The following is a 13740-nucleotide window of genomic DNA, read 5'->3' as shown; positions in this document are numbered from 1 at the left end:
TATTTATACTTATATATCTACATGAACAGGAATTTCAAGTATTTCTATTTAAAACACATAAAAACATATTAAAAATTATATTGCATGTTTTAAGCTATTTGACTGGGAAGGACTCAAAAGCACATACACATACATATATATAGGTAGGGGGGCGGCCCACACCTCTGATGAAGTAACCCATTGGTTACGAAACACGCTAATCTCCGCCTCCGCCATACGTCAGTGCAAACACACAAGAGAGAAACGGAGCTGCATAAGGATTCAGCTGCTGCACAAAATATCGTAGTGTGACAGTCTGAAAATATCCTTGATTGCTCCTTAGTCTGAATACCACAGGATAGAGCGCATTAGCAGACTACGGTACAGTGAGCTGAATTGTGGATTTCACAACCGGTCTGACTATGGCTCTGCTAGAAGGATATTTATTGTATGTTATATGTTTTTGACACCCTGATAAGGGTAATTTTATGTGAACTTTTATAACCAGCATTAAATTTACGATTATCTAATCACATTGTTAGTGGTGTTTATATGGAACATATGTATATGTAAGCACACAAGTCTATCCCCTCATCCCCACATCTCCCTATACTGAACGGTAATACAGAGAAGGAGTTCTGTTACCAGAAGCAACCTGCAGGATATCTGAGGATCAGTGGAGGAACAGAGGATTGGAAGGAGAAAGACTACACTAACATTAAGGCATCATATATACCTCATACTGTGAGGTCACACCAGGTGAGCGTGGATATTTCACCTTTTTATTTATTTCCATTTTTTTGAACGTATTACACGAAGTGTGCCCCTGCGCGCCTGTCTTGTCCTATACTTTTCAGATTCTTTAGAGGAACCTCGCCCAGCGGGGGATCACCTTTCTTTCCAGACGGGCTGCCAAACAATTACAGCACACAGGAACTAGAACTGGGGATTATAAGGAACTTTTTATAATCACAGACTGGCCAATTTCTGATAAATGAGACTGTTTGCTACATAAACTGTACTGGTCGTGTGTATATACACATATATATATATTCTGGGTAACAGATGGGAGTATATATTTAGACTAAACAGAATACTCACATTCCTTTAGCGCTTTACATCTTTCTTTTTGTGATATATATATATATATATATATATGTGTGTGTGTTGGTCTATATATGCGTATTTAGGTATATAAATTATGTATATATATATATATATATATATATATATATATATATATATATATATACTGTATATATATATTTATATACACATACAAACATATATATTGGAACCCTTTCCAGTCAAACACCTTGCTATATACTATATCCATTTTTAACCATTTTTTTTTTAATCAATATTAAACTGATGGGGGGGTAATAAAAAGTGTATTACTTTATTTTAATATATTTTTTATGTGTTTTGTGAAACCCTTACACTTTACGTCAGGTCTCAAGTTGGGCTAATTCTTCTAGTGCTATTTGTGCTTTCACTCAAGCGCAACCCATAACTTTTAACTTGTAATATTAGTGCTATTGAGCACGGTCGCAATATCCATTGAAAGTAATGGGTGAGTTAGTGCAATGTTTCCCGTGTTAAACCTTCTCTGGTAAATCTGATTTACCATGGACTTGTAATATTAAGAGGGTCACTAATGTTAGTGCAGTCCAGCGATGCTGCTTATCACGTCCCGCGATATCATTAGTGCACCACTTGTAATATAGCCCAATAAGGGTATCTGTACCTCCTTGTGGAGGGTACAAATTTTAGAAAATGATTCAGTAAAAATACTTTATAACATCAAACTAAGCTCTCCAAACATGTCTATATCCAACAACATTACTTGTTCAGAGATTTTAGAATTGGACAAGGACACAAAACCATAAGAGAGCGAAATCCCTGTCTACCACTGAGACTATGTCCAGGATCCAAGTAGATGCTCAGCAACAGACCTGCAGTAATTGGAATTGCAGTCTATTTCATATTGGCTGATAGAATATCATATAGCTTAAACCTGTAGTCTCATGTGGTGAAAAGATATTCTGTTAGAATATCATGTGACATACATCTGAATACGTAGGACACATTTCTGCATGTGAAACACACCTGTATTCTGATTTCCTCCTCGACTTCCTTTCTTTTCTCCTCTTTAACTAATTGAGCATCATGGGCCTGTCGAAGGTTTGAAGATTCATCCCGATGTTGCCAGACACCTGTGAATCAAGATAGGATTCGGTATTGAGTACGCAGGACATAGAAGAGTCTTGAAGTGAAGGACAAAGGATAGCAATAGATGGTAAGCAGCAGATACAAGAAAAATAAAAGGTCTTACTAATGCAAGTCAAGGACATGATCTAAGAGTCACACTTCATTCACACCACCTGTTATGTTTACTAGAGACACATGGACAAGAATCCAGGACATCTTAGGGTATTGAATTAGAAAATCCCAAGCAAGATAGTTTGCAAATCGAATACAATAGTGACACTTTCTGTTCACTTAAATTATGTATGACTCTTACCTCTTTTTACATTGACTTTTGTGGTTCCCCTTTTTATAGAGGTTTTTTATAGGATATTTGACTTCTTTGGTCATAAAGACTGTGGCTGACTTAAATTCAAGATGATATTTTCTGCTGTAATGGGCTCAGTCTACTTGAAAATTGTTATTCTTTAAAAAGATAGATAATCCCTTTATTACCCACTCCCCAATCATATTAATATACTTTTACCTCTCTGATTACTTTGTATCTAAGCTTCGGCAGACCCCCTTATCTCAGTGATTTTTACAAGCTTGCATTTTAGACAATTAGTGCTGTCTCATGTGTAACTCCACATGAGTGAGTATAATGTTATATATATGGCACACATGAACTAGCATTACCTGACTGTGAAAAGCTAATAAAATGCAATGAAATAAGAGGAGACCTGCTGGGGCTTTGAAAGAGGCAAAGAAAATGTAGAGGTTTAGAAGTTATAAAGTATATTAATATAACAATGTTGGTTGTGCAAACCTGGAGAATAGTAAAGGCATTATCTCTCTTTTTAAGCAATAAACATTTTTAAGTAGACTGTCCCTTTAAAGAATTATCATAACAATATTGAAGGGCAATGCATTTTAGGAAACCATAAAAAGTGTATGGCTTTTTAATTTTTCATTAAAAAAACTAGCTGATATAACTCTATTGGCAGAAAATGACTTGTCCCACAAAAATAAAAAAAAATAAAAAATAAAAAAAAATCCCAGAAGGAACTTTTGTTTCTTAAAAATCAAAATACTGAGAAACGTTTAAACACGATCTTGTTCAACAAAAATAAAGAAACACATGGCTTTGTGTTACATTAGTATTTAGCATTTACATAATAAACTATACCTTCTCTTTAAATAAAATATTGTTGTACTACTTTTGCATTGATATTTAGATTTCAGTGCTGGAATCTTTGTAATTTGTTTATAATTTCTCTGTTTAGTTTTACGTCCTAGCACTTCCCTTATATGGGCTCTTAATACACTGGCGCCTGAGTAGCCATAACTTTATAGTCTGATTTCTCCAATGCCAAGAAACTTACTCTAAGCCTCCTTCAATGGACAAACTCTCCTTCTCACACTATTATAAACACAACCTTTTCTTATGTATTTCATAGCTTCATCTTTGTTATATTGTCTTCCAAGCTTTAACTTAAGTCTGTAATTTACATCACCGTCTATTGCTAACAGCATTTCAATTAGCAAAACTTTCTTATGCAACTGAGGGTCTTCCACCATCCCTAGAGTAGAGGTGGGAAACATATTGCCATGAGGACAGTTAATAGTCCTGTGGCCCACAAGTATCTTCCAATACAAGAGTTCAGAATGGATTTTTACAGACAGTGCATATTTCCCTCTTTTTTATTAACAACAAAAATCACCTAGCTTGTTTGTAATCTATCCTACATGTCTTCTTGATCCCATTCCCTTACAACCTTTAGTACATTATACGAATGCAAGTAACTGATAACCAAATCTTATTCTTACCCTTATCAATAGTTATTTTCCTTAATCCGCTAAACATTCCCTTATCACATGGGCTCTACAGATCTCTCCTCCCTTTCACCTTATCGTTAATAAAGTACAGACAGCTTTCAGCATCCTGCTTTACATTAAAGGGAAACTCAAGTCAAAATCAATCTTTCATTATTCAGATAGAGCTCACAATTTTAAACACCTTTCTAATTCACTTTCATTATCTAAATGTGCACACTCTTTTTATCTGCTCACTTTCTGAGACACCAGCACCTACTGTGCATGTGCAAGAATTCACAGTATATAGAGTATGTACATGTAATTTGTGATTGGCTTATAGCTGTCACATGATGCAGTTAGAGGGGAAAAATAATCAACTTTAAAATTTGTCAAAAAAAAATCTTACTCATATGGAATTCAAACTGCTTTTACTATGCATTTACTGATTATGATATTATACTATGTTTAGTGGTTCTTTAAAACTGTTCTAAAGAGGATCTCCTAGCTACATTTTCCTTCTTCACCACTCTTCTGCCAACATACCACTCTGCCACTGTAGCTCAGATGCCACTCCAGCAGAACAGAGCTTTGCCACTAAACTCCATATGTGCATTTAGAACACAACACTCTGCCACACCACTCCTGCATTGCCAGCACACATCTGTCAGAACACCCCCTCTCCTCTCTCACGCATAGGGGCATATTTAGCTTGATGCCCTGTGTTTCCGGCGAGCCTTCAGGTTCGCCGGAAACAGAAGTTGCCGGTGCAATGATAAATGCCGACAGCGTATGCTGTCGGCATTTATCGATGTGCAGTGGACATGATTCGCTATATCGGATTATGTCCACTCACAGCATCATAAATAGGCCCTGTATCATCAATACCAGCTCTGCATCTAGACTTAGATTTAAAAAGATGAAGCTGTGTAATCACACCACAGTAGTGATTGCACCAGCCACTACACAAGTGATCCTATCACTACTATTTTTACTACTACATACCTTAGCTCTGCAGCCACATACTAAAAGTGACACTACCACTCCACTCAAACAGCAACTTGACCATGTAGCTGTGGTGCTACTTACCAGTGGTGCCCTCACTCACATATAGTGCTGCCACTACATCCTATAATTACCTCCACCAAACCTAAGTAAGGAATAAACCCACATAGAGGAGTATGGCACCCATATATTAGATAGGACAGGACAGTGCAAGTACTAGGCCTTCTGACTTTCATCTGCTATATCACAAATTCCCAATATTGGTACTGACTGTGCTGACGGTAAAGGAAGTTGCTATAGCCACTTATTTTTATGCTGTAAGCACATGGGAATCGGTTCATCATCCATAAATAGTTCTGTTTACAGTTCATATACTCATTATTTTTGTGTTACTTACTTTCGTATGTCTTGTTCACTGATACAATATCAGGCAGGAAACGACTGGGGCTCATCTTCCAGCCTTTCTCTTCCTCCTAAAATATATGTAGGAAATGTGAGTTTATCTGTTGTAACACTTTTAAACTTTCAATAAGGACACCGCTGTACATTTTCATAGATGTATGTAATCGGTCATCTTGTTGTGAGTAACAGGGGCTAAGCAGTCACTAAGCAAAGTTTTAAATACATCATGGGGGTCAACTTGTTGCTGAGGTGCATGTCATATGCAGCCAGGGTACTAATGGTTAAAATCAGATATATTGTGTACATTTCTGTTAATGGGAAAAAAAACTGTAGCATGCAAGCAGAAGTTCCTTGGAACACAAAACAACCCTAATAAAAATCCATAGAATTCCCCATCCTTTGAGGGGATGCATGGAGCCGAGTTTCTGTTATTGCTGGGGCCAGGGTAGAGGGGTGGCTGGTGTCAGAATTACATTTACACATTGATTAAATGCATATTTTCAGAGATTACCATCAAACTGTAACCACATCTTTCTACTTTGACCTGCAGGGCTCAACCGCCTGGTGTTCTGGCTCTATCCCCTTACTTCCCATGAGCCATCATTCCTCTGTAGTTGCATTTGTGTCATTAAGCAGGAGAGACAGACGTGAGCTCTGTATTCTTTACCTTAAAACAAGTCTTAAAAAGCAAACACTGTAGAGCCATAGTCACTTATTTTGCCAATAATAATAATAGATGTGCACTCTGTATTCTCATGTCTGACTTTGTTAAAATAATTATGACCATGTTTTAACCCTTTAAATTCAGCTTTTTCTATAGGGAATGCCACAAATACCCCCAATCCAAAATCCAGTCACCTGCTAATAATAGTGAGAAATAGAGGGTTGCAAGTCTTAAAGGAGACACCAGAGAACTAGTGAAGAGAACACAGGAAAGCCAGGGAGAAAGAAATTGATAGAAAGAGAAAGCATGAGAAATTGTGATAAAAAACACAAAAATCAGTAAAATGGGTTCAGAATGAGAAAAAAATGATTAGAGAGGTGACTGGGCAATCAGAGACTGAAAGGCAGACAGCCTGGAGAGCAAAGGTTAAGCAGAGACAGACACAGGTTAAAAGAGAGAGCCAGGGGAGATGGGATTATACGATTGTGGGAGAAATGGGGGCTGGAATTTAGTCAAGATTGCAGAAATAATCCTCAACTCTGCTGAATGAACTCTACCGAACTCTTTCAATAAGCTACATATAAATACTAAATAGGAGCCATAAGGAGTGGGTTATTGCCAAATCACCCACAAAGACCTGCAAAGTTCAAATGTTGTGGTTGTTCCACTTTGTGCTGCACAAGTTGAACAGCTAACCATCGGCTTAACAGCTACAAATTCCGCTGATTGTAATGGCCAACAATTACATGTAAGCAATAATATTGCTGGTATTCTGCATAAGTGCTCCCTAGGGAAATGGGATGTATGTGAGCCTTTAATACACACCAAGGAATTAAAGCTACACCGAAGACTAAGTGAGCATTGATTGTAAATGTCTGAAGCCTAGGTGAGAGGGTCTGATAACCACACAAGAGTGTATGCAAAGCTCACTGGTACAGAGAACAGGAAAAAGAACAACAAAATGTGTATATGCTGGGGCATAAAAGCTAACCAGTTATCCATAGTCAGACACTTAAAAATGTCATTAGAAATGTTGTACAAAGTGGTAATCAAGCTTTGCAATTTTTAGAATTATGGCTTCATAACAATTAAGTTGCAAATAGCTGCAAAAATGTAAAGAGAAATATTTTAACTGTTTTTTGTATCAATTTGTTTTCTTATCATATCAACTATTTTACACACAGCTTTGCAAAGTGTAATTCCTATAGACCAATACAGGTGGACAATTTTCCAAGAGCTTGATGTGTACAACACACTTCACCACAATTGTGAAGGTTTAAATAGCTAAATATATTCATCTGGGACTGATGATGAATGCTGCATCACTGATCTATACTGTTGATACCATTGTTCATATGATCTGTTGTACACATTGTGAAAGGTCATGAACGTTTTTTGTTATACTGCTTGGATTACTCGGCTTTTAAAGATCTCAGATGAAAGTAAGTAGGTTTTTTCCAGGGAAAACCCTGTGAACCTAGGCATTTAGAAATCCCTCTTTGGAAAACAACTCATTTGTTCTGCACTACATACGTTTTTCTTATTTTAGAATTAACATAATATAATACATATGGTGTTGAGTTGTGCTTATCAAATCCTATTTAGGGGGCAGTCAATTAAATGATTTTAGTTATTGCATGAGTCATAAATACAGATAGGACATTTATTGAACATGTAGTACTGTGGCTAAACAAATGGATTAAAAACTGGAAGTCAACGTTTTGGAAGACCAATTCAATTATAATGATTTGGATGAAAAAGTACATGTTCTTCAGATCAATCCATACATTTATGTTCCCCAAGCTTTACATGTATATCTTAGGGATTCATCTTGATGGTTGGAAATCATACAAACACATTTCAGTCTGGTTAGATTGTGGATTCTTTATTTTGTATTATAGATAGATCTAAATAAAGCCATTATCCAGAATTTTTGGTGTGGGTGCTATGGCACAATTACTTACCATGTATTGGATAATGCTGTAAAATTATGTGTGTTTTTTTTATCTTTAAGGGATATGAAACCCCAAAAAAATATTTTTTGGTTAATGCCCAAATATTCAAAACAACACCAGACTGACAAGAAATTGCCTGTTTGGGTTTGCCAGGCTCGCAGTCTGTTGGTCTGGCAATATATTATATTAATAGTAATATATATTTATACAGTATATATACAGTGGTTATTGAAAATAATCACCCCCCTTGAAAATAATCAAATTTTTTGCTTTGCAGCCTGAAATAAAGACAGACACAGTTTTTGTTTATCCAGTTGTAATTACTCATGCAACTTATAACATCCAAGTGTAAGATATAAAACCAACATGTCAGGCAAAAATAGAATCACTGAGTTAGAAAAAGGATCACACCCTTGTGTCAGTATTTTGTTGAACCACCTTTTGCTTTAATTACAGCCTTTAGTCTGTTGGGATATGTCTCTACTAACTTTTCACATCTAGACTGTGCAATATTTTCCCACTCTTCTTTGCAGAACTGCTCCAGTTCCGTTATATTTGATGGTGACTGTTTTTGGACTGCAGTCTTCAAATCATGCCACAGATATTCAACAGGGTTTAAATCTGGGCTCTGACGAGGCCATGCAAGGACATTCACCTTTTTCTCCTTCAAACACTGTGTGGTAATTTTTGCTGTGTGCTTTGGGTCATTGTCATGTTAGAAGGTAAATCTTCTTACCATTGACAACTTCCTGGCAGAGGGCAGCAGATTTTCCTCAAGAATTTGATGGTATTTTGCCCCATCTATTATTCCTTCTATCCTGACAAGTGCTCCAGTGCCTGATGTAGAGAAACACCCCCATAACAGGATATTACCACCACCATCCTTTACTGTAGGTATGGTGTTATTTGGATGGTGAGCTATATTGGATTTCCTCCAGACATATTGTTTGGTGTTGAGGTCAAATAATTTAATTTTAGTCTCATCTGACCATAACACCTTTTTCCATGTGGCCTCAGAATCTCCTAGGTGTGTTATGGCAAAGCTCAGTCGTGACTGCAGATGGCCTTTCTTGAGGAGTGGCTTTTTTCTTGCAACTCTCCCATACAAGCCACATTTGTGAATAATTTGTGATATTGTTGTCACATGCACACAATAACCACTCTTTGTCATAAATTCCTGAAACTGCTTCAGATTTGCTGTGGGCCTCTTGGTCTCCTCTCTGACCAGTTTCCTCCTGGCTCTTTCATCCAGTTTGGAGCAACATCCTAATCCAGAGAGGGTATGTGTTCTACCAAATACCTTAAACTCCTTAATAATAGACTTCACTGTGCTTCTAGGTATTGATAAAGCCTTTGATATTTTCTTGTATCCATCTCCTGACTTGTCACCCATAGTTGACTGTTTGCTTCAGTTGCACTACCAGGGACTGAGATTTTCTAGGAAAGCTCTTTTCATGCTGAGCTAATCAATATGCCCACAGTAGATCACAGTTGAAGGTAAAATGGCTTTGTGTGTGCCACTGAGAAGGTGATTAGCTACACCTGATTGAGTTTAGTAGTTTTTTTAGTAATTTTAGGAGGAGGTGATCCTTTTTCCAACTCAGTGATTCTGTTTTTGAATTGTCTTTACTTTTGCCTGACTTGTTGGTATTATATCTTTCACTTGGATGTTCTAAGTTGCACTGAGTACTTACAACTGGATAAACAAAAACTGTGTCTGTCTTTATTTCAGGCTGCAAAGCAACAAAATGTGATTATTTTCAAGGGGGTGATTCTTTTCAATACCCACTGTATATTAATATAGAACATGTTTGGTACAGAGTGATCACACTCTAACAGGTGTGAGTGTTTTACGTACTAATTGGATTTACATATAGAGGTACCTGAACAGGAGCCCAGGTATGCAGTTATCAAGTGCGTAACCGCACGAAACGCGTCTGCGTGGAGCTCCTGTTCACACACCTGTTGGATGTACTGCTTTTATTCCTGACCGTATGATGTGCTTTTACTCATTTCTACAATAAAGATTGGACAAAGTTTTTTATTTACCCGCTGCCGTCATTTCTGGTATGTGAACACTACATGCATGTTTCTATGACTTTACAGAAATGTTTTGCTTATATTTGCACTATACCTCATTAACTCCCCTAATATCCGATTTTGATACTTAAATAATTAAACAGCAGCTGAAGACGAGGTGGGTAAACTATATATATATATATATATATATATATATATATTTATATATTTATAACGGTCAGTACAAAGATACTTATTACATAAACCTGTGATTTGAGCAGCACTATAATGGAGGAAGTTTCTGAAAGTTATGTGCTTAAAGACTTTAGAGAGGAACCAACAGACCAATATGATAAAATTGTCTACACACTGGATGGATAGTCTGTTTTTCGAAATTGATATTCTCAGAAAAAGAGACATTAAATTAGACCTTGATATAAAATCATTTCTCCTGTATAAACATGAAAAATGGATTCCCAGAGGCCTACAAATCAGGAAATTTCCATTATTTATAGTTAACAACCCAGACTTTATAACTAAATGGAATGCAATACTGGATGCATGTTCCTTTGCCCTTATGGATCTACTAATAACCTTTAAAAAGTATTAACGTATAAAGCTAATAGTAGAAATGAGGGATATACAGGAGAAATTTAAAAAATATCAACAGGATAAAGATTTCAAAAAATATGACAAAAAATTTGAACAAAGTATGCTTACATTCAGACAATAATTGTAGGAGTTCAAGTCTAGGAAATGCTAAGGGACAAAAAAAGACTATGATTCCAAGCAAGTCTATAAGTGGAATCAGACAGAGTTTTCCAAACAAAGAAATTATAGAAATTATAACAAAAATAAGAAAACCAGCTTCAACAAAAAAGGGAAAACTGTAACCTTCTCGGATACAGAATATGAAGTGGATTCATCTGATGGGGATAGTATGGAGGAAAAGGATATTCCATCGGTATTAAAACCTTATGAGGAAGCTGTTACGCCTGAAACTCAAGATGAGCAATCAAAAAACGAGGAAAGACAGAAAAAAACACACACAGGGGAAGAAGAGGCAATGGAACAAAAAACAAAACAACAACAAGTGATTGGAAAAAACAGAGAGGAACTTTTCCAAAGACCTATGTCACCAGGTCACACATGATGCAAAAGAAATATGCATAAACTCTGATGTCATTAATTTATCAAGTGTAATTTTATCTGAAAATGATAACAATATACTTTCTAAAGGACTTAATTTTGTTCCTACTTGCCATTTTAACTTATTTGAAACTATAGTAGATTTTTTTTGGTCTAGATGACAAGCAGGACGAAATTAATGATGGTGATGAGACAAATATTGTGGTAAATACAGAACAGACTGATCTTAATTTTTCAGAACAATGTACTATAGCTGACTTACAAGATCTTCCGCAAGAAGGCATTCATAGGGATACAGGCTTAGTAAATGAGTCTGATATTATCTTTTCCAGAAAGAAAAAGAGCCATTTTTACCCCGTACATACTAGATAAAAAGCCATAGACATCTTCCAAAAAACAGTGGAGGAAAGACTTAGGCAATTACATGCTCGAGGTTTAGCCACCAATAACAAACATTCTTACAATTTGTCCATCAAAGAGAAACAAGCTTTAAAGAAACTTACTGATAATGATAACCTAGTCATCAGACCATCTGATAAGGGTGGAAATGTAGTCATTCTCAATCGAGAGGACTACATAGCCTAAGCTACTCGTCAACTTAATGACAGAGAAGTATACAGTAAACTCGAATGCAACCCGACTCAATCCTTTAAAAAAAGAAATGACAGACATTGTAACATATGCCAGAAAGAACAACATTATAAATGAAACAACAAGAGAAGCGCTCATCCCTGATCATCTGGTAATACAGATTTTTCATTACCCAAAATACACAAAATGTGATTCCCCCTCCGGGTAGACCCATCATTGCAGGGATTTCCTCACTTAATGAACCACATTCAGATTTGATAGATTCCTTCTTACAGCCACTTGTTCAAAATCTCCCTAGCTACATTAAAGACACCACAGCTGTTATTAATGAATTAGCCAAAATAAAATGGAAAACTACATACAGATTCTTGACTACTGATATTACCTGCCTTTACACATCTATACAACATGAGATAGGAATGAAAGCTATGGAATATTTTATTAATTTTCATAGCAATTATGAACATGCCACTAAAATATTTCTGCTCAGATCTATTGAATTTTTACTTACACACAATTTTTTTATGTTTCAGAATGATTTGCTATCTCCAGAGACGTGGGACTGCGATGGGGGCTAAATTTGCCCCCTCCTACGCCAACCTTTTCATGGGTTGGTGGGAGCAGTCTATGGAGATAGCAATCCTTTCAAAGACCAGATTATTTTATATTTCCAGTACATAGATGATTTGTTTTTTGTCTTTGAGGGTACCGAGGCTGAAACTGACAATTTTTGTAAATATCTGAATCAAAATAGATGTGCGATAAAACTCACAAGTGAACATAACTCAACATCAATACATTTTCTAGATCTCACCATATCTAGTAATGACACTCTGATGAACATAAACACAAAGCAATTCAGAAAACCCACAGCTGGCAAAACAATTCTGAAGTTTAACTCATGTCATCCTAAACATGTGGTAAACAACATACCCAAAGGTGAACTAATACGTCTAAAGAGGAATTGTACTACAGATGATGACTATCAGATACTTGCAAGGGATACTATGTCCAGATTAGAAAAGAGAGGTTATACAGAAAAAGTACTAAAGGGTGCCAAAACTTATGTTGATTCCCTATGTAGAGAAGATCTCCTTAATTACAAAAAGACAACAAAAAATATACAAACTAGGCGAAAACAAAAACTGAAATTTATCACGGCTTATAGCCAAGAATTTCATAAAATTTGTCACATTATCAAAAATTCACTACCTATCTTATACACAGATCCCATTTTAAAAAATGTAATCAAGGAAGGCTGTGATTTTATACCCAGAAATGGCAAAACTTTGGGAAATTGTTTGTCCCCTTCAGATCTCAAACAGAAAATAAATAAGTGTTGGTTACAGAAAAAGAAAGGTTTCTTCAGATGTAGAAGGCCAATATGTAAAACCTGTTGGTATGTGTCTGAAGGAGATAGATTTGTTTCACAAAGCACTGGTCGTGAACACAACATTCATTTTTACATCAACTGTTCTACTACACATGTAGTTTACCTTTTGACATGTAAAATTTGCAAGAAACAATACACAGGTAAAACTATTAGACCACTAAAAGAAAGGTTTTTAGAACATATACGTTCCATTGAAGACGATTTCTCTGACACACCTGTTGCCAGACATTTTAAAACCCTTCATGATGCTGATTCGTCAGCTCTATATATTCACGGTATAGATTTTGTGCCTAACTGGAGAGGGGGGTGACAGAGAAATGTCCCTAAATAAAAGGGAAATTTTTTGGATTTTTTCCTTGCAAACAAGTTTTCCCCAAGGTCTCAATATGAGACGTGACCTTAACTTATTTACCTGATCTCAGGCTTTATACATTTAGTTTTTTGCTACACATTTATAAAATGATACCAGTTACAGACTATTTCTTAGGTAATAAGTTGCAGATATGCAGGTTTGTGACAATCTGCTAAAATTATTGGCTTTTGTTCTATGTATGTGATGGGGTATTTAAATATGCTCTATT

General features: G+C 36.1%; 1 protein-coding gene across 1 annotated transcript in view; it reads right to left on the bottom strand.

The window, feature by feature from the left end:
- Positions 1-13740, bottom strand: part of IQCA1 (IQ motif containing with AAA domain 1) — a 356514-nt gene that overhangs the window by 82519 nt on the left and 260255 nt on the right. Inside the window, exons 9-10 of the mRNA XM_053713497.1 lie at positions 5384-5459; positions 2089-2195 (exon numbers count right to left, since the gene is read on the bottom strand). Of these exons, the coding sequence (XP_053569472.1) occupies positions 2089-2195; positions 5384-5459 (183 nt within the window). The remainder of the gene's footprint in view (positions 1-2088; positions 2196-5383; positions 5460-13740) is intronic.

This window comes from Bombina bombina, chromosome 1 (assembly GCF_027579735.1).
Source record: "Bombina bombina isolate aBomBom1 chromosome 1, aBomBom1.pri, whole genome shotgun sequence".
Lineage (NCBI taxonomy): Eukaryota > Metazoa > Chordata > Amphibia > Anura > Bombinatoridae > Bombina > Bombina bombina.
This window is presented reverse-complemented; position numbering and strand designations above follow the sequence as displayed.